Below are 24,073 nucleotides of genomic sequence, written 5' to 3'. Positions count from 1 at the left end.
AGAGGACTTACTTAAAATCCAGAATTAAAAGCCACTGCCACATAACTACTGGCAAGGATATAGGAACTGGATTATTAGGTGGAATACAAAGTAGAGCAGTCTTTTTGGAAAACCAATTTGAAAATTTCTTTATAAGTTAAATATCAATCTTCGGTCTTATTCATCCATTCTTCTTCTAAGTATTTACCAAAGAGAAATAAATGTATACACACTGACACTTACTTGTAAACTTGTTCGTAGCACTTTTATATGTAAAAGTTTCTAAAATGAAACAATCCAAATGTCCCTCAACAAGTAAATGGATAAACCAACTCTGGTATAGCCAGTCAATGCAATATTAGTCAGAAACAAACTATGACAGAAATGCCAACATGGATGGATCTCAAAATAATTATGCTGAGAAAAAACAGAACAATGGTTGCCTAGGCATTGGTATTGAGAAGGCAAGAAGAGTAGACAGAGAAAGGAAGAGTTTTAGGGGTAATGAATTTGTAAAGATGGCTTTACAGGGCTGGGGATGTGGCTCAAGCGGTAACGCGCTCACCTGGCATGCACGCGGCCTGGGTTCGATCCTCAGCACCACATACAAACAAAGATGTTGTGTCCTCCAATAAATAAAAAATAAATATTAAAAAAATTCTCTCTCTCTCTTCTCTCTCTTTAAAAAAAAAGATGGCTTTATACATGTCAAAACTTCAAACTTTACATTTAAAATAACACTAATAAAAAAACCTCATTGGTATTTTTAAAATACAAGTGAGTGACCTAAAGAAGCATACAATCCTAGATAACTTAGAAAATGTAAATCCTAGTTTGTTAAGAGCAATATTACTTTGGGTATGAGGAGCAACATTTCTGAAACCCTTGTCTAGTAAGGGTAAAAGGAGAATACCAACTGAATATTCCCTTCCCATGCCTACATGTCATGAGAATTCAAACTAAAAAATAATGCAAAGGCCAAGTGCAATGGCACTCACCTGTAATTCTAGTAACTCAGAAGGCTGAGGCAGTAGGAGTGCAAGTTTGAGGTCAGTATCACCAATTTAGGCCTTAATTAACTTATTGGGACCTCATGTCAAAATAAAAAGATGTGGGAATGTAGCTCAGCAATTGAGTGCCCAGGGTTCAATTTCTAGCACCAAATACATTCACACATACATACATACATATATACTACAAAGGCAATTATTTTGAATTCCTAATATTAATAATCCAAAATTACATAATGTATACATTTTTTAGTTATTTTAATGTTATTCTACAGATGCTTGCTTTTTTCCCCATCTAAAACAGCAAGGAATCTTTTTGAAAAAATGGTACACTGACAGGCTCATAGGCTCATCCATTACCTTTAGCTGGATAGCCTGGAGTGAGAGGGTCACCAGCACCATTCAAATTTAACACATTTCCTCTCTGCACTGCATTTCCAGGAAGGTTCCAGCCTTTGGGATATGGCTGTACCCCAGGGGCAAAGTAGTCAGCTGGATCTGAGTACAAGATGATTTCTATGGCTCCTGCTAACATGACATTTTTAACCTGTGTGAGGAAGGTACAGAAATGGCAAATTACTATTTATATAAAAAAAATCATAATGTAAGGAAATTTAGACATTGCACTTGATTATGCCATTACCTATTTAGTTCTCTTTGCTTTGAAGACAGTTCCCCTCTTTGTAGGCCTCACATTTGTGAAATATTCTATGGTTTCCAAACCTGAAAAATTAAAGTCTCCTTTCTTCTATGGATTTATTCTTTGTATATATATTTATTGTAGGGCAGATCATAGTGTATTAAAATGTCTTTTAAATATCTGTCTTCTCTACTAGACTGAGGATATTATTGAGAAAATACATCATGTCTTAATTTTAAATACCCACCCTCCAAAATCTCACACATCATAGAGTAAGCACTTTACAAATATTGGTTTAATTAAACTGACATAAAATTTTATGCAAAACAGTCATAGTGTATGAAGAACTTATCAGCCTGTTTTTCAAAAATATTTTCAACAATGTAAATTGACCAACAATATGAAAATCTACTGTTTTATTCAGATTTTTTGCAGCTGTGACTAAAGGATTTGACCAGAACAACCTTAAGGAGGAAAAGTGTATTTGAGCACTCACAGTTTCAGAGGTCTTAGTACAGAGAAGGCTAGCTCTTGTCCTTGGGCTTGAGGTGAGGCAGAACATCATGATGGAGTGTGTGGCAGAGGGAAGCAGCTCGCATCATGGTGGTCAACAAGCAGAGAGAGAAACCCCAGCTCCAGATACAAAATATATATACTATAGCCACACCCCCAATTAACCACTTCCTCTAGCCACACCCCACCTGCCTGTAGTTACCACTCAATTAAATCTAATTAATTTGCTGATTGGGTTAAGACCTTCATAATCCAGTCACTACTCCTCTGAAACTTCTTGCATTGTCTCACAGGTGAGCTTTTGGGAGACACTTCATATCCAAACCATAACATCTACCCTGCGAGGTACTAAATCTTTCATCAGCAAAAGTATTATAGCAAAAGATGTAACTATCAGTCTTGATTAACTAAAAGAGATCCCAACATTCAGAAATCATTTTGCTGTTATCAGTGAAAATATAATCTGTCACAATTTGGGGGAAGGACTGTTATCATTATGCCTGTCAAAATGCTGTCCGAAGCTACACTATTATTTAGCCACTCCATATCCAAGAATCTATACTATAAAATGTTCATACAGATGTTTGAAGTGTATATGGACAAGAATGTTCACAATAGAATTATTTGTACTAGTAATCAATTCAAGATAAGCACTCGCTAACAAAGAAATGGTTGAATACACTGCTTTTCATTCCTACAAAATATTATGTTACCACTTAAATTAGTGAGATATTTATTAAGATATAGAAATTACTAAAACCAGCTATTACCCTAAGTGCTTTAAAACATAAAGTCAGTTAGGCCTAGTGTGGCAGAGGGAAGCAGCTCTCATCATGGTGGTCAACAAGCAGAGAAACTCCAGCTCCAGATACAAAATATATATCCTATAGCCACACCCCCAATTAAACACTTCCTTAAATTAGTGAGATATTTATTAATTTATTTGCAGCACATGCAAAGCAAGAATTCTACCACTGAGCTAGTAAGAAGATTATTGTGAAACAATCTGAGTTTCACTTTGAGATTGTTGGTATAATTAGCATTCCCATTTTATATATGAGGAAATGTTGGCACAGAGAGGTTAAGGATCTTGCTCACAATAAAAGAGCAGGGGCCCAGAGGAGAGCAGACCCAGGTGGTAAGGATCCATGGACTATACTCTTAAAGACTATGTTACATGACTTTCCGTGTAATGATATGAAAGAATATCCAAGTCATGGCTGAGTGAAATTATAAAGCTATCCAAGATACAGTGGATAATGACCTGTGTTTAATAAATACTAATTAGATCTATATGTATTCTCATATATTATAATATATATTACTGATGTTATATAATATACTATATATTAAATATAACTACATCCATATATATGTGTGTATAGTAAATATATAGAGGTATGTTTATATATCACAGAATTAGGTTTGGAAAAGCTAGTAAGATTGATTATGTCTAGCCAACGAAGTTGAATAATGCAAGGGAGATTTTTATTTTTTAGTTTGTATGCATTTCTTCAATTAATTTTTTAAAAGATATTATTCTAATAAAACTCTTTTCCTTTATGGACATATGAGGTGAATAAAAAATAAAATTTTCTGTGTACCCATGGCAAGTAGAAAAGAAATTTCAAAGCAATTTTGGAAACCATGAGGCAAGCTGATCATTTACATCCACAGTATCTGTCCCCGTTCCTTCCCTCTAGAAAAGCTCCACCATACTTTATTTCCTCTGAAGATCTTCCCATATCTTGCAATAACAATCTTTCCAGTGCAGTTAATATTCATCTCTCTTTCTAGTTTGAAAAAGTCTTCAGTATGAGCATAGTTCACACATACGAGATCTCCCTACAGAAAAAAGAAGAAAAAAATACCACTGCTAAAATTAAAGAAAAAAATTTTAAAATAAATGTGTTTCACAAAACTGCATCAGCAGAAGGTTTTTGTTTTGTTTTGTTTTTTTCTTTTTTTGTTTTCTTAATTTTTTTCTATACTGGAGATTGAACCCAGGGTCCTGCAGCATATGCAAAGCAAGAATTCTATCACTGAGCTACATCCTCAGTCCTTTTCTTTCCTTATTTGGGATTAATAAATATGCTATTCTATAGAATATTTTAGAGAAACTATCAAAATACTGAAAAGATTGGAGAAAAGGCAATCAGTAAGACATATTTTAAGTAGTGTGGTTTCTTTTGAAGAGATTATCAATGTGTACAGAGTCATAAGAACTAGAGTAAATGTCATTTAAAACATTTACAACTATGTTTAATTTCCAAAATAACATTAATTTAACTGCTCATATGGTATGTAAATTCAGATTAAAAACAATGGAAATCAATTTATAAAAACATCTATTGCCCTTACTGAATTAAAATCATCTTCAGAAGTTTCTTTGTTATTGCAAAGAGTGGCCTCTGCCTTACTGGGGTCTGTGTTTAATGTATTTGTTTTCTTTTTTGTTTTAGGTAGTCTTTTTTTAATTATTATTTTTATTTTGGGGGGCTTGCATAGTACTGAACATAAAACAATGGGTGAGTATGTCTAATCTCCAGGTAAATTCCTTGGTTTTATTCCTCTACATAGTTTTTATACAATAAAGAAAGTTTTAAAAACTTGAATTAAAAATAATAGAAATAAATAAAACTTGAATTAAAAAATGTTTTACTTTACCTCTGGCATGCCTTGGGCTGAGAAAGCATTATAGGGAGGTACAATATTTGTCACATTCTCATATCCATCTGGAGGTGGTTCAAGATATGATGTTTTGAATACCCAGCAAGAAGTAAAGCATGTCAAGCTAGAAGAATAATTCCAGGTTATTATTAAGATATAATTAATTTTTTCCAAGTATAGACTTAATAAGCATCCTAGATTCCATAATTAAGTAGGTAAATTCTACTGACAATAAGAAAGAGCTCTATTATTACTATTCTTTTCAAAATAATAAAAACTTTTATAAATGCATGTAGTCCCAGACAATTAAAAGCTACCATACAGTGTAAAATGACATCAAAGTTGGACACGGTGTCATGTGCCTGGAATCCTAGCATTCAGAAGGATGCTACAGGAGGACCACTTGAGTCCAGGAATTTGAGACCAAACTGGACAACATAGCAAGACTTCATCTCAACAAAACCGAAAAGAACAGGACTTCAAAGGCAGCACTCTTGGTTGGCGATGTGGTTCAGCGGTAGAGTGCTCATCTATCAAGTGTGAGCCCCTGGTTTCCGTCCCAAGCATGAAAAAAAAAATTGCTAACAAAGGTAGTATACTTGTGATTTTCATTTCATGACTATTCCTTTCAGCCTCCTTTGTGGTCCCTTTTTCTTTCATTTTTATTTGAATGTTACACATATTTTATCCCTAGCCCACCACTTGCCTTATTTTATATTCTCTCTCTGTGAGAGTTCATTGACTAACAAAATTTTGCGAACAGCTGATGTGCTTATGTTGTCCAGACTCATATATTAAGAGCCCAAATAGTCACTTAGCTTTAATATCTAAACACAATAAGTTAAAATTTGAAGTTATGTTCTCCCATCTGTAGCCGGTTCCTGGCTCCGCATCCTCTACTTCCATTAATAGCCTCACTAAGTTAGTCACCCACATCCTACAGTCTAGCAGTTATCCTGAACACTCTACACTTCTTTCCTCCAAGACACTAAACAGGTCCTGTATACTTCCTGTTTCTCAAAATCATCATTCTTTCTCACCTGCTAACATGCTAATTCAGGATTTCATCATCTTTCATCTGAACTACTGTCTTTAAATTTTAACTCTAACTCCTTGCCTAGTCTAGGTGTAATCTGCAGACTCCCCCATCTATGTAAAACAGATAGAATTTTATGGTCACATCCTTCCCATGCTTAGGACTTGCTTTTGTTCATGAGGATCACTCAAGACTATCTTCTCTGTGAAGCTTGCCCCGTCTATATCATTAAATGAAAGCTGCAAATACAGATGCTTAATAACTTAAATATTTCACTGGTCTACCTCTTCCATTGGTCAGCTTGTATTTTACAGTCTTGGAATACATAAAAATCTTAAATTCTACCAATAATACTAAGATAGTATGTTTTCAAGCCTTTGCAATATTTTCTTCCAGCTAGAATTTTCTTACCTTACTTTTTCATATTGTTCATCTCTTGTGCTCCTTCATGACTTATATGTCAACTTATATAGGAAGACTTCTCTAACTCCCAGTGTGGGGGCTAGTTCTTGGGTGTGGGGGTGGGGTGAATGACCCATTTCTGTATAGATAAAGACCCTTTATCATACCATTCATGTCACTTACTATACTGATTTGAAACCCTGTATCCTATTGTCTGCCTCACCTTATTTAAGCAAAGGACCCATGTCCTAATCTTCATTCTGGCCTGAAGATCTAGCTTAGCATCATGCCTAACACATACCAGACACTGACTAGTTTACAACTTATTAACTTTTCTATATAATGTGAGTTCTACACACTATTAACAAATTTATATTTTTACTGGACCTTATATTCTAATCCATACAAAGTGTGGCATAATTATATGAAAAGAACCAACAATTCTCTATCACCTCAATTCCATGTCCATCCACAATCGATATGCAGTTAGCATTTGTCTCATTAGGGTAAGAGAGGAGAACATCATAATGAGCCAAGTCGGCTGAATCTAGTCCAAATTTCTTCCATTGGGCTTGAATTTTTTTGGCAAGTAGTAAATTTTCTTCTGTTCCTGCCAGATGAGGAAGTTTTGTGAAAGAACTAAAATGAGAAAAAAGAAAACAATGAACAAACAAAAAACAAGTGTGAGTTAAAGAGCACATTCAGCTTCTGTGCCTAAGAAATCTTCTACATGCATTACACATCTTTTACACATTAAGTTATGAATTATATGTCAAAAATACTAAATGGCACAGCTAGAAATAACAATTTATATATATGCCAATTTTTAAATTACTTATGTACAACTACAATTTTCATAATATTCTCCCTCAGAAAAGAATGCATTCCTTGGTAAAGACAATCAGAACAGATATGAGAAGACACCCTAAAAGAAAGTTATACTGCTATACTAATGGTGCTCCTCCTTGCTGGTGGCTACTTGTTCAGTAGATAGAGGACATTTGGGAAGAAATAATTTCAGTGTTTTCCAGGGACCAGTCAGGCACTTGTACACTTGACTTAACTATTTCTACTATTGATTATGTCAATATAGTTGCTTGTTTATCTCACTAAGGTTAAGGTCTGTATATTTTGATATTTAAAATTCCCAGGGCTTAGCACTTGTCAGGTACCATGGAAATAATGACTGATCGAACTGAGTTTAGGCAATGCCACCTTGGTTCTGGGTGTAAATGAGTTATAGCAATTAAATGAACTCACAAATATACTTCTTACTGAGACACATTTTGCTTTAGGTGAATAATGTTTTAAAGTTTCTCAACTTGGGGCTGGGGATGTGGCTCAAGCGGTGGCGCGCTCGCCTGGCATGCGTGCGGCCCGGGTTCGATCCTCAGCACCACATACAAACAAAGATGTTGTGTCCGCCAAAAACTAAACAATAAATATTAAAAAAAATATTCTCTCTCTCTCTCTCTCTCTCTCTCTCTCTCTCTCTCTCTCTCTTTAAAAAAATAAAAAAATAAAAAAAAATAAAGTTTCTCAACCATCCTACTTCCCACCTCTGTCAGATGAACAATAATATAAACTTTTATAAAATATTTTTAAGTTAAGCAGAGGACAACCAAAAAATATATGGCAATAAAGGTCAATTAATATTTATTGAAAACTTTCGACATGCTAAGGACCCCACTGGCACTTTCACGTGTGTTATCTCATTTAATCCTTACAACCTTCTATCTTTGTCCCCATTTTACACAAAAGTAACTGAAAAAAAATGGTTGAATAGCTTCTTTATAATTGCATAGCTAATAAGTGCTGGAGAAAGAAGCTGAAATTATACTTGTCTGAGTTTGAGAAATGGTGATATTTCACTATATATCACCTAATCTTATTACCCAACTGCTTACATCCTTGTATAGCTCCCTACATTCTGCATTATCAAAGTCACACTGCAATGTGGCATAGGAAGCCCATTGGTGTCTGTCCCATATTTTCAACTTCATTTCCTCCCACTCTCTTTATTAACTGCTCTGGTCTATGTCATTGAGCATACTTCTTTTCTCCCTGAAATGATTGCTTTTTTCTCTCATACCCTTTAGTCTTCACACAAGGTCTTGTCTCAGACATGAATATTGTCTCATCTACTGAATCTCTCTCCATCACCTTTCCCACCTGCAAACTGTTAATGGTTCATGAGGATACCTCAAGACTATCTTCTCTGTGAAGCCCTCTCTATATCATTAAATGAAAGCTGCAAATACAGATGCTTACTTAATAACAAATATTTGTTTTAAAAAGTATAAATGTGTTTAGACAGAAGTAATTTTTTATACATGGGGAAACAATGAGTCTGAGATATTTAATTTTTACTTTACATAATATATTTTCATTTTCTTTTCTGTAATGAGCAGATACTATCTTACAATTAAGGAAAAATAAATGTATTTTCTTAAATTAAGATGTTGGATTAACCATAAGCTTTTGCCTTTCATCTTTTAGAGAACCCACTGAAATGAAATAGAGAAATGAAAAAAAAAAAAAAAAAAAGAAGAAGAAGGAGCAGCTGGAAATAACATCATTTACTTTTGAATTTCTCCCTGTGATGTAAGGTGGCCATCACATATTAACTTGGCAATGTTTAGGACAAAAAGCTTCTTTTCAAAACAATCATTGCCAAAAAGAAAGAATTAGAATGACTGGCTTATGAACTAATCAGGAGATCCCTGGGCTGAAAGGAAGGTAATCATTACTAAACACATGCCCTCCTGGAAGAAGACAAACACAGTTGACATTGTGCCAACAAGAAAGTGATAGGGGAAAATCACATTGTTCCCACAACTAATTATTTTAACACAGTCTTGAATTTGTCCTTTCCCTGCTAAACTATTTTTCTACATGTATACATTCCTTAAACTTATGATCAACAATTCCTCAATATCCTCTGCTCCTTCATGGAAAGTTTGCATTAACTACTGGCCTTAACAGGTATCTTCTGAGGACTTTGCTTATCTGCAAACTATTTAATTTCCATGCCCCTACCTATCTTGGAGCAAGAAGGATAACTAGGAGCCCTTCTTATTTTTCATTGTTTTTTTTCTCATTCTTTTCCTTCCTTTCAAATAGCTCTTTTGGTGCTTATAACCAAATGGGTGCTCTCATTTGCAAAACTGTGGGCTATTCCTTTTCCTTCATTAAAGTCATGGACTCCTGGACTGGGGATGTAGGTCAGTGGTGGAGTGCTTGCCTAGCAGCACAAGGTGCTGGGTTACATCCTCAGTACTGCAAAAAAGTAAAAAATATTTTTTTAAAAAATTGTGGACTCCTAATGCACTCTATTTCCCTCTTTTCCTATTCCTATCATCCTTCTTAGGATGCATTTCTGTATTCAGTCATACACAAAGGAAAGAAAAGCCAGTCTCAAGGATGTACTTAAGCATCATGAAAACTATTAATACATCATTTATCACCATATGTATGGTAATATATCCAAGGTAATATAAAGCAATATAATATGATATATTAACATAATATATTAAACATACTTTATAGATTAGAGCAAAGTAATAGTAATACAAATTTCAAGGTAAGAGCCAGCACCAAGGTTTACTCCTGATAACTCATGTAATTTTCCAGGTGCTTTCTTTTGGACACTTCATGATATGCGGCAGAGGTCAATAATGTTAACATTTTACCTGATTTTTTAAGTTATACAAATTTAAACATGTTGTCTCATTTCATAAGATAGTCTGCATTTTATAGCATTTTACCAAATGAGCAATATAGACTACAAGTGATAGTCATCCCATTGCCCACTCATTCTTTTTCTGTGTCTCCAAAAAGCATGTCAGAACAAACATTTTGAATTAGCTTCCTGATATCTGATGTACCTTGGTCATAAATTAGCTCAAATTTCCCAAGAACAGTATAGCTATTTTTATTTCTCATTATTGCTAATTCTAATTCATCCATGGGAATTAATATGGAATTGTGTGATCTCATTAAACCACAGCATGGCAAGGAGGATACGTATCATGGAGTATGCACTTCACTCTACATATTTATTTCTAGGGTTCAGTTGAACTCTCAGAAGAAGAGCAATAAAGAATATAGGGAAAAATGTCTTAAGAAATAATGAACAAAATCTTCCTAAGAAGGAAAGAAAAGTCTTTTCAAGAAATTTTGCAGGAATAATTGCCTATTTGTATTTAAGATTATCATCAGCTGCAGTAGGCCAGCTGCAGTAGAAAATATTTGTAATACATATGATTAACAAAGGACTTAACCCCAGAATATGTATTGGAAAATATATGGATAGAAATTTTATAAAAGAAGATATACTAATGTCTAATAAGAACATGAGAAGATGTTTAATATCATGAGTCATGAAGAAATGCAAATTAAAATTACAATAATATAGCACTATTCAACAATTAAATTGGTTAAAATCTGAACAACTGACAATACTAAGCATTGTCCCAGATATGGAGCTACTAGAATACTTACACTGATGGGTAGAAATATAAACTGCTATGACCACTTTTGAAATCTCTTTAGCCTTTTCTTAAAAAACTCTAAAGGGCTGGAGGTAAAGTTCAGTGTTAAAGCACTTGCCTAGGATGTGCAAGACCTTAGGTTTGATCCCCAGCAAAAAACACACACACACACAGAGAGAGAGAGAGAGAGAGAGAGAGAGAAGAAAAACACAGCAATTGCTTATCCTCCAACCCAATCATTCTAATAGAAATGAAAATATATATCACATGAAAACTTGTAACATATATCTATATAAGCTTCTTTTACAATAATAAAAAGTAGAAGCAATCCAAATGTCCCTCAAGTACGAATTATAGAATATCTGTACAATGGAATTCTACTCAGTGATTTAAAAAAGAAGAAGGAATTAGTGACACATGCAACAACGTGGGTCAATCATTTTTATTTATTTATTTATTTATTTTTGGCAGTGTTGGGGATTGAACCCAGGGCCTTGTGCATGCCAGGTAAGCAATCTACCAACTGAGCTACATCCTTAACTACCTGAGTCACTCATAAAATCATTATTCTGAGTGAAAGAAGCCAGACAACACACAGAACATGCTATGAACACCACATTTATATAAAAATTTTAGGATATGCAAATAAATCTATAGTGATGTAAAACTGAACAGTGATTAGGTAGGGTCAGGGGTGAAGGGAGGAACAAACTACAGAGAGTATGCTAGAAATATTTTGTATTGTGATTGAGGCGATGGTTTGTTGCATACCACAGACATCTGTAAAAACTCTGAAGTTGTAGATATTATAGGGATCAAGATTACTTTATGTAAATTATCCTTCAATAAAGCTGATTTTTAAAATATCACTTCTTTGAAACAGCCTGAACACAGAAATAAATGTTATGCTAATTGCTTTCAACAAGTTCACAAATATCACTCTGAATATCACTCTTAGAAGATGGACGATTGGCACAGATCATATTTTGTTTTCATGTTGCCCTATTTTTGAACCACAAATTTATATTAGCAAGAGAGGATCAAGGTTTAACCTGTGGCAGACAGAATCTGAAACACTGATCTCCTTTTCACTAAATCACTGAGCAAAGAACAAACTAAGTGAATACAGTGTGTAAAAAATAAATAAAATTGCTGATTAAATTCAGGCTACTGATTACATCCACAGTGAGGAACAAAGAACAGCATTCACTTGCAACCCAGAGCTGCATGAAGTTGAAACATCTCCCAGTAAGCCAACAGATACTTTTCTGGAGGATGAAATTAGGAAGAAAGACCTACTTCTTAACAAGTTATGGATTTCACACCAAGAGTGGTTTAAAGAGACATTTTAACTAACCGTAAATTAATGAGTAATATATAATTTCACACAAAGATTGTTCAACTGTATTAAAACCAGTTTTAATACACCTATGACTAAATAATACTTTAAATACTATGTTTAGAATAAAAATGCAAAACAAACCTACCGAAGAAATGATCTAATGTTTTCAGCTTTCATTTCTGACAACAGTTTCCCTCGTATACTTTGACCATGGTGTGGTGCACAGATTGTTTCTTTGAGAGGCTTAAAAAACCAGCCTGTGGGGGGAAAAATACATATACACAATTACTTTTGACTTTATTAGAAGTAGAAACCAGCTGTGGTGCAGTGGTGAATGCCTGTAATTCCAGAAACTAGGGAAACTTAGGCAGGAGGATCTCAAGTGTGAGGACAGCCTGGAACACTTGACAAGACCCTGACTCAAAGAAAAAAAAAAAAAAAAAAAATTAAAAAGAAGAAAAAAACCAAAAGCCAAAAAAGGCAAAAAGAAAAAGAAAAACTGATGCCTGACAAATAGCTCATAGTGAACTTTTTAAAAAAGATCCATATAAAATGCAGAAAACCTCCACATTCCTTTGTGTGCTGCAATTTTGAGTGGGTTAAAACCGGTTTTACTTGAGAGATCTGCTTTCCCTTCTTACATGTTTGCATCTCTGAGTTAAGGCCTTTCTTATTCTTGCCAGGGGATCTAATTTGTACCAGTTCTTGACACACAGGGAGTTTTCCAAAATTTATGTATTTAAACGATAAGGAAAAAGTTCTTTGCAGTGCTTAGTCAATATTAGCTAATAATTTTGACTCATTACTATTACTTGGAAATGCAAATAAATTTTTCATCCCTGTAAACAGTGACAGCCCTAAGTTCTCTTTTCAAATGCCCACAATAAAAGCCAGAACTCAGTGAGTTTATTTATTTTATTTTATTTTATTTTTTTCTTATTGCGGCCACAAATACATTCTGTTCGGTTTCTAGTTTGGGTGCAGTTTATGGAGTTAGCCATGTTGTGAGCCGAACTAGACACTGGCCTGGGACAACCCACTCGCTCCAGCTACAGGCTTCCTCCCTTTACCTCCCCAGAGAGACAGCCCGGAGACTTGATTGTACACTCACCCACCATAAAGCCCACCAGAAAAGATGCCAGCACGGCAATCAAAGACATCCAAAGGTACAGACGGCCCCTGGACTTCGCCATGGCTTCTGTTCTGAGATCTGGGAGCCAGCAGCCCTCGCAAAAGCTCCGGGCTGCAGAAGAGCAGAGAGAGAGAGAGCCTTGAAAGCGGCGACCTCCCAGGCAGCTTTCACCGCCGCTGACCGCAGCTGACCTTCCAAAAGGCGGCTCAGCCCTGCCAGTGGGTCCAGAGACTAACAAAAAGGAGCGAGCCCAGAGCTCCTTCTGGCCCCTGAAGTCGCCAGGAACCCTGGCGGGGAGAGAGGAAGCCCTGCAGAGGGAGGAGGTACTCTTCCTGTTGGCCTGCAACTTCCATTCCATGGATCCTGCAGTATCCGGGCAAAGTCGCTGTGGCAGCTGCTGGAAATGTTCCTGCTCCCTAAAAGACTAAAGCACTGCTTCTTCGCCAATCCCATCCCAAGAATTCCGGAATCTCGGCTGCAAAATATATTTGAGCGTTATTTTTCATTCCTTTTTGATTGCTCCGGTTCCAGATTCTCGGACCCAATTTCCAACTTGTCAAACTTGGGAATAATCCAGATCCTGACTGCTCCACTGCAACTCACTAATGTCTCAACCATACATCAACACCAAAATGAGAATGAAATTCTTTTGTTCCACGCCCTCACATGAACAAGTCTCCAAATTCGGGTAATTCCTCTCTAACTGAGGTTTTCACATTCCTCACTGGAATGTTATAGATTCAAGTTAATACAGTTAGCCATTCAAAGGATCTTGCATTATTACAGTCAATGAGTTTTGAGCAAATGTCACTGCCCCAGCCCTCATCCTTCCCTTACACTTACCACACATTTTCTTTAAAGGTGTTTAGAAGATTTGCAAACAGAACTCCTGCATCCACCCATCTCACCCAGAGGGAAATTTTAGGAATTTACAAAGGGCTACTCATATGTAAGCAAAATCATTTTCTTTTTCAGCCAAAGCAACATTTTTGCGTGGGATTGGAAGGAGATGGTACCTCCAGGACTATGCCCTACCTTTGCTGCATTGTCTGCAGTTCTAATGGCCTTAGACAAGGCATCTTTCTTCGTTTTTAACAAGTTATTACAAGCAAATGATTTATTTCTCCTCAGTGTCATTGTTGGCTGATATATCTATTTTTTTTTTTCCTCTTAGAACTTTTGTAAAATCCCTAAAAGTTAACTTTAAAATAAATATCTTTATTGAACTAATTGCTTTTTTAGAATATTTATATATTGTTTAAAGCCCAGCTAACCTCAGCTCCTTCAGCTACTGGCCCCTTACACATTCCTCAAATGATTCTTCTGGTGTTTTTTTTTTTTTTTTTTTATTTCAGAGACAAACACCTTTCCATGAGTATTTTCTTTAAAAAATAAGTTGGTCCCTAACCCTATAGATACACAGCAGCATATACAGCAAGTTAGAATGAAATTATTGATAATGTGCAACAGCTGATGAAATAATTATCCCCCTCAATCTTGGAGCACCCAAATGTATTTTATCTGTTTTACTAATAAAGAATATAGGGCTTTAAATAACTATCTAGTGTCAAACATTGGGACAAGAGTCTTCTCAATATCTAATATATAATATCTAATTTGATTTGTGCTTCACATAAACATTTTGAGGATCTCTTATGTAATTTGTTAATTTCTAGACCTTTGGCTATTTTTTTCTTCTGTTTTTCTTGAAAACTTTGCTATTGCTGTATAGATCTCAAAAGACATATGTAAATTACCTCTACAACAAAATTTTGTTGGAGAGAGAAGGTGGAAACTAATGATTAAAATAGCTGCTTGTTAAATTAGTTTTTTCCCTACTCCTATCTTTTTTTAAATTTATTTATTCATTTTGATTTTTTATACATGACAGCAGAATGCATTTCAATTCATAATACACATGTAGAGCACAATTTTTTTTCTCTGCTTGTACATAGAGTCACATCATTTTTGTCTTCATATATGTACTTAGAATAATGATGTTCAACTCATTCCACCAGCTTTCCTACCCCTATGCCCACTCCCTTCCCCTCCCTCCCCTTTGCCCTATCTAAAGTGCCTTCATTCCTCTCATGCTCCCCCTAACCCCCAGTCTTCATTATGAATCAGCATGCACATATCAGAGAAAACATTCGGTATTGGGGTTTTGGGGATTGGTTTACTTCACTTAGCATGATATTCTTCGACTCCATCCATTTACCTGCAAATACCATGATTGCATGCTCTTTTAATCCTGAGTAATATTCCATTGTGTATATATATCACAGTTTCTTTATCCATTCTTCAATTGAAGGGCATCTAGTTTGGTCCCATAATTTAGCTATTGTGAATTGTGTTGCTATAAACATTGATGTGACTGCATCTCTGTAGTATGCTGTTTTTTAATACAGTTCTGTGGTGTGCAGTGTTGTGGCTGGTGATAGTCTTCATACCCTGTCCTGTGTCCCCAGGTGCAGGCTGTCACGATGAACACTACAGAAATGCAGAAAATAATTAGAAATTATTTTGAAAAATTGTACTCCAATAAATACAGTTCTATGGTGTGCAGTGTTGTGGCTGGTGATAGTCTTCATACCCTGAAGATATCAAAGACATAGACAAATTTCTAAAATCAGATGATTTACCTAAACTGAATCAGAATGATATACACAAGGTAAACAGATCAATTTTGAACAATGAAACAAAAGACACCATCAGAAGACTACAACCAAGTAAAGCCTAGGACCAGATGGATACACTGCTGAGTTTTAGAAAACCGTCAAAGAAGAACTAATACCAATACTCTTCAAATTATCCCATGAAATATAAAAAGAGGGAACACTTCCAAACTCATTCTATGAAGCCAATATCACCGATTTGAAAACCAGATAAAGACACATGAAATAAAGAAAACTTCAGACCAATATCTCTAATGAACATACATGCAAAAATTATCAATAAAATTCTGGCAAATCAAATACAAAAACATATTAAAGTGATAGAGCACCAGGATCAAATGAGATTCATCCTAGGGATGCAAGATTGATTCAACTTATGGAAATCAATAAATGTAATTCATCACATCAATAGACTTAAAGATAAAAATCATATGACCATCTTAATAGATGCAGAAAAAAGCATTCAACAAAATGCAGCACCCTTCATGTTCAAAACACTGGAAAAACTAGGGATAATAGGAACATATCTCAACATTGTAAAAGTTTTTTATGCTAAGCCCAAGGCCAACATCATTCTAAATGGAGAAAAAATGAAAGCATTCCCTCTAAAAACTGGAACAAGACAAGGATTCCCTCTTCTACCACTTCTATTTAACATAGTTCATAAAACTCTATCCAGAGCAATTGGATGAAAGAAATGAAAGGAATACAGATAAAAAAAAAAAAAGAACTCAAATTGTCTATTTGCTTATGACATGATTTGTGTGAGAGCAGCTGTTGGAGGTCCTCTAAAAACTTGCAGACAAACAGTGTTTCCACTGCTTGAATCCCAGGTCACAAAGCTACAAAGAATGCCATCTCTCTCTAGCCTGCCATCTAGATCCTCTACTCCTATCTTAAATATACTAGTTGAAGTTTGACTAATAGAAAAATTGATGTATTATTTAGCAAAATTTTCCAAATTGGCTAATTTTCCCATATAAAAATTAAATCACTGCTGGGCACAGTGGTACATGCCTGTAATCCCATGATTTGGGAGGTTGAGGCAAGAAGATCACCAGTTCAAGATCAGCCTCAGCAATTTAGTGAGGTCCTAAGCTTTTGGTGAGACCCTGTCTCAAAATAAAAAAATAACAAGGGCTAGGGATGGTGCTCTGTGGTAAAGTATCCCTGAGTTTAATTTCTGTACCCTCCCCCCAAAATGGTTGGTTTACTAACTCAACCAACACTTATTGAAATGCTATAGCATGCCACTCATTGTGCTTAATCCTGAAATTAGTATCATTTTATTTATAAAACCTACAATGTATGAGAAGACAGATAATGATTAAATAATTAAAAGTAACAGTTTCAAGAAGGAACAATATTTCCTCAAATATGAACATTATTATGCCCTATTAGGCAGCATTTGTAATCTGTATCTTGACAATTCATTATGAAAAGTCCAGTTAGTTTGTTCAATAAGTCTTTGGCCTTTTGTTAATAATAGAATCTGCAAGCATTCAAAATTCCATTTTAATTAAGCCCATAACAGAAGGGGTCACTATCAAAAAATAGTTTCTAATTATTAACATCTCAACAAATATTTGCATCTTGCAAAACACGATTAACAAAGCAACATTGTTGGTTGATATGAACCCTTTTCAGTCTTTCCTTCAAAGCTGGAAAGTGAACTAGAAAGGTATTCTATTGGAAAAAAACAATCTCAACAAAACTACTTGACGTGTACACAATATTTTTCATCTTCCTTTGAAGACAATATTGCATTACTGTTGGAATCAAATATTTGTCATTCATTCCCAAGACCTTATAAATTCCATTTTCCCCAATTATTTCTAGTTTTAGAATCTGAGACACATTTTCCAGGCATCTGGTTAACTGAAACTTCTCTAATTCAAAATATCCTTCAAAAAATTTAAAGAAAGGGCTGGGGTGGTGGCTCAGTGGCAGAGCGCTTGCCTAGCATGTGTGAGGCACCGGGTTCGATCCTCAGCACCACGTATCAATAAATAAAATAAAGGTCCATTGGCAACTAAAAAAAATAAATAAATAAAAGAAATTTAAAAAATATTGTGAAATTAAAGAGAATTAGGTGAAAGGTCCAAACAAAACTGAGAGTCTATAATCCCTATAATTAGTTTTTCTTTATAATGTAAACAACTTAATTCTTACTTTTGGATCTAATAGGCCATAGTAAAACAATTGTTTGATTTTGGGGGGAATTTTAATTTTTTATAAAATTTCAAATGTCTGGGAAATCTAGCTGGACATGGTGGTGTATGCCTGTAGTACCTGGATATATTTTTAATGCTCACACTTAACAAAGTTCACACTTATCCTTTTTATAACCATAAAAAAAAAAAAAAAAAAGCCTTAATTATCTAGGGAAGTGGTTCCTGGCATGAAGTCCCCAGAACAACAGAATCAATATCACTTTGCAACTTGTTAGCCATGCAAAGTCTCAGGTCAATCCTAGAACTACTGAATCAGAAATGAAGCAATTTATGTATAGCAAGTACCACAAGTGGATTCTGATCATGCCAAAGATTGAGAAACACTGAAATGAAATGGCAGCCTGAAATGAAATGAAATTCCAGCTACTGTGGAGGCTGAGGCAGGAAGATCACTTGAGTCAAGCCTTGAGCCAGGAAAGTTGTGACCAACCTGAACAATACAGAGAAATTTCAGTTTACAAACAAGCAAAAATCTCAAAGATTTGTTTGTGTTTTAGTTATGTGAAGGTTCATTCTGTCATGTTGAAGCCAGATTTAAAGTTAAGTAGTCAGTGTAGTTAGGTAAATCAGGTCTAATATCAAGTAAGATCCAAAATGGAGGCCATGTTGAGAATGAATTCCAGGAAAAGCAGAACAACTCTTGGAATGTTAATGAAGTCCCAGAAAAACCCAAGGCCCAGAGCCCATCCCAAAGAAGTGTTAATGAAACAGCTCCCAGCAAACACAAGATGCTGACTCAAAAGTCCTTCCTGCCCAGATTACTTCTTTGGCCCACCTGTGCCCCACCCTTAGGGCCTTCCCACCTACATTCCATCACTGAAAGATAACAGAACAAAGGATAGGAATGGGGGGAGGGAAACCAGATCAAGACCTTAGGTATAAAAAGGGGAGACAACTGCACTTCCACTGATTCCACCTCTTGGGACCCCTTCTTCCTCCGGGAGAGGTCTTTTCTGCTATCCTTTAATAAACTTCTACTTTCCACTCTGACCTTGCCTTGGCGTGCTTCTCTGGTGTTATTTTTCAACCTTGGGGAAGCAAGGACTCGGCACCAGTCAACAGCGGTAACTATGTATTGCTCTTTATCTCAGAACAGTTCTTGGGAGAACAAGAGATAAAAGTTTATAAGCTGCATGAATAATCTTCTTCTTCTTCTTCTTCTTCTTCTTCTTCTTCTTCTTCTTCTTCTTCTTCTTCTTCTTCTTCTTCAGTACAGGGGGAGTGAATTCAGGGGTATTTTACCACTGAGGCACATCCTTTATATTTGTTATTTTGAGACAGAGTCTCACTAAATTGCTTAGGGCCTCACTAAATTTCAGAGACTGGCTTTGAACTTGCAATCCTCCTGCCTCAGGCTCCCAGCAGCTGGGATTATGGGATTACACGTGTGCCCCACCCCACCCAGTTTAGATGAATTTCTTAAAATTGCACAGAATAGGCTGGGACTGGGGCTTAGTGACAGAGTGCTTGCCTAACCTAGAGAGCTCTGAGTCCTGGTGGGCCCTGAGTTAAGGGTTTAATATACTCGGAGCATGAGATTTTCTTTAGTATATTTCTCAGCCATAGCTCTTCCATTCATAAATTGGAGTCATTGCAAAATTAAATAGATGATACTGTTTTTTTTTTTTTTGTTTGTTTGCTTTAAATGGGCTTATAAAGCGATCAAAGTGTAGATTCCATGTGTGTGACATCTGAAAATCATATTTTTCACTTAATCTTTCCGATGTTTTAAAAAGAGAATTCTGCATACATGTGATTCCCCCCAAAAAGCTGAATCAGCATGAGATCAGCATTTTCAAAGTTGGTTACCTTCAAAGAGGTAACGGTGCCCCCTAGCGTTCAGTTACTGGAACTGCCAAGGCTACTATTTTAAAATCGTTCTGCAATCCCAGGTTCCACAATCAGTACTGTTTTGATACTGGGAATTGAACCCAGGGGAAATTTAGCTCTGAGCTACATCACCAGCCTTGTTTACTTATTTGATTATTTTTAAATTTTAAATTATAAGACAGGCTAAATTCCTTAGGTCCTCACTAAATTTCAGAGGCTGGCCTCAAACTTGTGGTTCTCTTGCCTCAGTCTCCTAAGTGGCTGGGATTACAGGCATGCACCACTACTCCTGGCCTGGATTTTCTTAATGAGTATAGATTTTAGACTTTACTGAAGAGAGAATGGTGCTAGAAATTTTGATTAAGAACTGGACATAAAACCCCTGAGTTTAACATTTATGGGCCCCCAGAGTACAGCTGTGCTTTTAGAACCCAAGATCATTTCTAGAAAGCACAATTGTAAAACTTACCAAACCATGAGTTGTATATATATATATATATATATATATATATATATATATACATACATACATATATGTACGTTGGAAAACTAAAAGATCAGGTAAGAATTCTCATTCCTTCTGAAACCTGTTCATTCCTACAGCTAAATCTTGGTTTAAAGTATGCCAGGAAAGGGAGACACCCAGATTTAGAGATCATTTTGGAAGAGGGGACTATGAGTTATTCCTTTCTAAAACACTATTTTCCCAAATCAATAATTAAAGAAACTATTTCTGATTTTTTTCCATTGTTGTTTCCTTTTTGTTATAATAAGCAAATTACAGCTGACACAGTGAGGTCCATCTGTAGTTAAGCTATTCAGAAGACTAAGGCAGGATGATGTCAAGTTCAAGCCTGAACAACTTAGACTGTATCAAAACATAAAAATAAATAATTATAATGTAAATTAAACATTAAGTTGCCCCACAAAGTTCTATGAGCTAGGACTTCTTGGCCTTTCTCCCCTGCATCCCTGAAGTGGGTCAGGCAGTGCCAAACCAAATTTCTGCCATTTATGGAGGCCTTGGGAAGTGTGATCTGGAATGTGAGGGCAGGAGAAATCTCCAGGGTGGAGTGGGATCAGTGATGTTCTTAGATTAACATAAAAAATATATATATATCATCATTCTCTGCATGACAGGATAGAATTAAAGCCAATCTCAAAGAAAACATTTTCAAATTTTCTAAAACATTTGTTAAGTGTATAAATTGATGATACCTCTTTTCTCTCATTTTATAAATAAAAATAAAAATATTCCAAAAAATATATTTAAATTTGACATTTGAAGGGTAAATTGGTATATAATCAGCGACTGTTGATGAGAGGAGGTTTCTACAAGATTGTTTATGGAGATCTCTATTTTGGACACACCTAATCAATCATCCAATCAATCATCCATTCAAGACTATCAAAGCTCCAAGAAATGCAATCTTTTGGAGAAAATGGGTGTGGTTTCTGGAGCAATAAAAGGACACTGCAAGAGCCCAACTTGTTCTTCTCCAGAACTCACAGAGTGCCTTTGGGACTGGCTGAGAGATTTCAGAAGTCTTCCACTACCACACAGAGGCCCTGATTCCTGTGTCGATTTCATATTATTACTTCTGCAGCAAGTATTGGTGAGCCCACAGACATATTTCTTAGGTGACTATACAGAAAAGCAGCTCCTGCTACTTTCCCATATCAAAGCAAGCAAATTTGTGAATTTTAATTATCAGTAAAATGAACTTGTTTTCTGTGAAGTGATGTAATTTGCTTTCTTAGTAATTATTAGACTGCTGTTTGTTGTCTTGTTGCATGCCTTGGAATAAATTTGATGATTAATTTTACATAAATAATTTATGTATTCCATTGTTGTTACTATGTATTAAAGGAACCAGTTTACATCCTCACAAAAGTGTACAACAGTTCCTTTTTCTTACATCCAGAATTTATTGTTTTGTATTCTTGATGATTGCCATTCTCATTGGAGTGAGACTCACAAGATTAGTTTTGATTTGCATTTGCCTGAGGGCTAAAGATATTAAAATTTCTTTCTTTTTTCCTTCCTTCCTTCATTGTGTGTGTGTGTGTGTGTGTGTGTGTGTGTGTGTGTGTGAAGAGCAGGAGAGTACTAGAGATAGAACCCAGGGGTGTTTTACCAACTGAACCATATCCCCTGACCTTTTGATTTTTCATTTTAATACAGGGTCTCATCAAGATGCTTTGGCCCTACTAAATTGATTGATGATGGGCTTGAATTTGTAGTCCTCTTGCCTCAGATTCTCTAGTCTCTAGGAGTACAGGTGTGCACTTGGTGAACACTGGGCATTTTTTCATGTAATTGTGGGTCATTTGTACTTCTTTTGGGAGCTGTATGTTCAGTTCATTAGCCTATTTATTAACTGGGTTATTTGTTTTTATAATGCTTAGATTTTTGAGTTCTTTCTGTTCTGGATATATATATATATATATATATATCTGTGGGAAGAGAGGTTGACAAAAATTTTCTCCGCTCAGTAGTTTTTCTTCACTCAGTTGTTTCTGTGTTGTGCAGAAAGCTTTTAATTTGGTGCCATCCCATTTACTGATTCTTGTTCTTATTTTCGGATCTGAGCAGGTCCTATTCAGGAAGTCTGCTAAAATGCATTCTGCCAGAAAGCACTGCTTGTTTCCTGGTGTCAATTAAGTTAATTATGTGTTTTTCCAGTGTGATAGGTATTTGGTAATGATTTTAATGACTTGCTAGATATACCTATTTGTTGTAATTTGTGTATTTTTTTTTATTACAAGAGTATAGATAATAAAGATAGGAGAGTACCACAAGAGGTTAGTATATTCCTGTTAGTAAGATTTTGGCTGAAATCTGATTCAATTTTGCAATGTTAACCTTAATCATCAGCCCTTAGGTATTTATTTATTTATTTTTATGTAAATTTTTAAATTTATATATGACAGCAGAATGCATTACAATTCTTATTACATATATAGAGCACAATTTTTCATATCTCTGGTTGTATACATAGTATGTGCACACCAATTTGTGTCTTCATACATGTACTTTGGATAGTAATGATCATCACATTAACCCTTAAGTATTTAGAAATTGTTTTGGGATAGTGAATTCTAGTTGAAATAATAATAATAAGAAGTAATAATAATAGTAATAATATCTAAGGAGATATTTAAATAAAATAATTAAAGTAATAGTTCAATGGTAGGGGCATTTCTTTCTCTTTCTTTTTCACTTTTTTTTTTTTTTTTTAATACAGTGCTGGGAACCAAATCCAAGGCCTCTGCCATTTTGGGCAAGACTCTACCACTAAGTCCCTAGCTTTCATATGCCCTTTTCTATACCAATTATGGGCAGTGAGCAATATGATTGATGTTAAAAGCATTCAGAATCCACATTATAAAACTCTAATTGGGTCAAACATTCATGGTTAAGATCATTTAGAGGAATGTCACATTTTTATGAAACTGAGGTTCTTTCTTTGTTTAAGAAAGGAAGATTTATAACTTCATTTGATAAGATAGTTCACATTTTCTGTAAGTATTTGGATGTGGCAACTGCGACATAGGATACCAAAGTGTAATGATTATTGGGTGAATCTTTATCCTAATTATGTTTCCCGAACAATTGAACATGGATACAATTATGGGACACTTCATTGTCTTGTTTTCTAGACAGCTTTGCTGAGCCTGGTATCCATGTGCGTATCTAGAGTCCCCATCTCCTTCACAGCAAATTTCTGGATCTTGAGTGCCAGAGGTACATGCCTTGAAGCCCACTCCCTGGATGGGCTTGTGATTGCTGATGGGGCATTTTTTGGTCACCACTCCTTGATGGCATAACAACCCTTCTCCCCACCATTCTTTGTGGGAGCCATTCTGCCTGTGCCCAAGCTGGAAAGGAAGGGCACTAGGGATTATAAGGTTCTGTTTTATGCATGAGGCAAAAATAGGATGGGGATGCTGATGACTAGGTAAGCAATAGTGATTTCTAAAGTTTTTGAAAGCTCTTTTTATGCCTCCATTTTCTGTTTGTGTCATGCAAAATAAAGGCTATTCTTCCTAGACATAGGCTTATTATTGGGTCATAACTTGAGTACAATTTTGATTAGTTTAATCCTAGAAGCTA

The 24,073-nt window shown here is 35.4% G+C and overlaps 1 protein-coding gene across 1 annotated transcript in view; it reads right to left on the bottom strand.

Annotated features, from left to right (window-relative positions):
* LOC124089347 (N-acetylated-alpha-linked acidic dipeptidase 2-like) overlaps positions 1-13,889 on the bottom strand; it is a 43,724-nt gene extending 29,835 nt beyond the window's left edge. The window contains 6 exon segments of the mRNA XM_058577352.1: positions 1,350-1,536; positions 3,862-3,987; positions 4,810-4,912; positions 6,704-6,889; positions 12,231-12,342; positions 13,197-13,889. Coding sequence (XP_058433335.1) covers positions 1,350-1,536; positions 3,862-3,987; positions 4,810-4,912; positions 6,704-6,889; positions 12,231-12,342; positions 13,197-13,575 — 1,093 coding nt within the window. The 5' untranslated portion in view covers positions 13,576-13,889.
* Positions 13,890-24,073: the final 10,184 nt, after the last annotated feature.

The sequence above is a fragment of the Marmota monax genome, unplaced genomic scaffold (genome assembly GCF_021218885.2).
Source record: "Marmota monax isolate L192 unplaced genomic scaffold, Marmota_monax_Labrador192_F-V1.1 WCK01_AAM20220418_F8-fsc00096, whole genome shotgun sequence".
NCBI classification, from domain to species: domain Eukaryota; kingdom Metazoa; phylum Chordata; class Mammalia; order Rodentia; family Sciuridae; genus Marmota; species Marmota monax.
The sequence above is the reverse complement of the archived record's forward strand: the minus strand, read 5'-3'. Positions and strand labels throughout refer to the sequence as shown.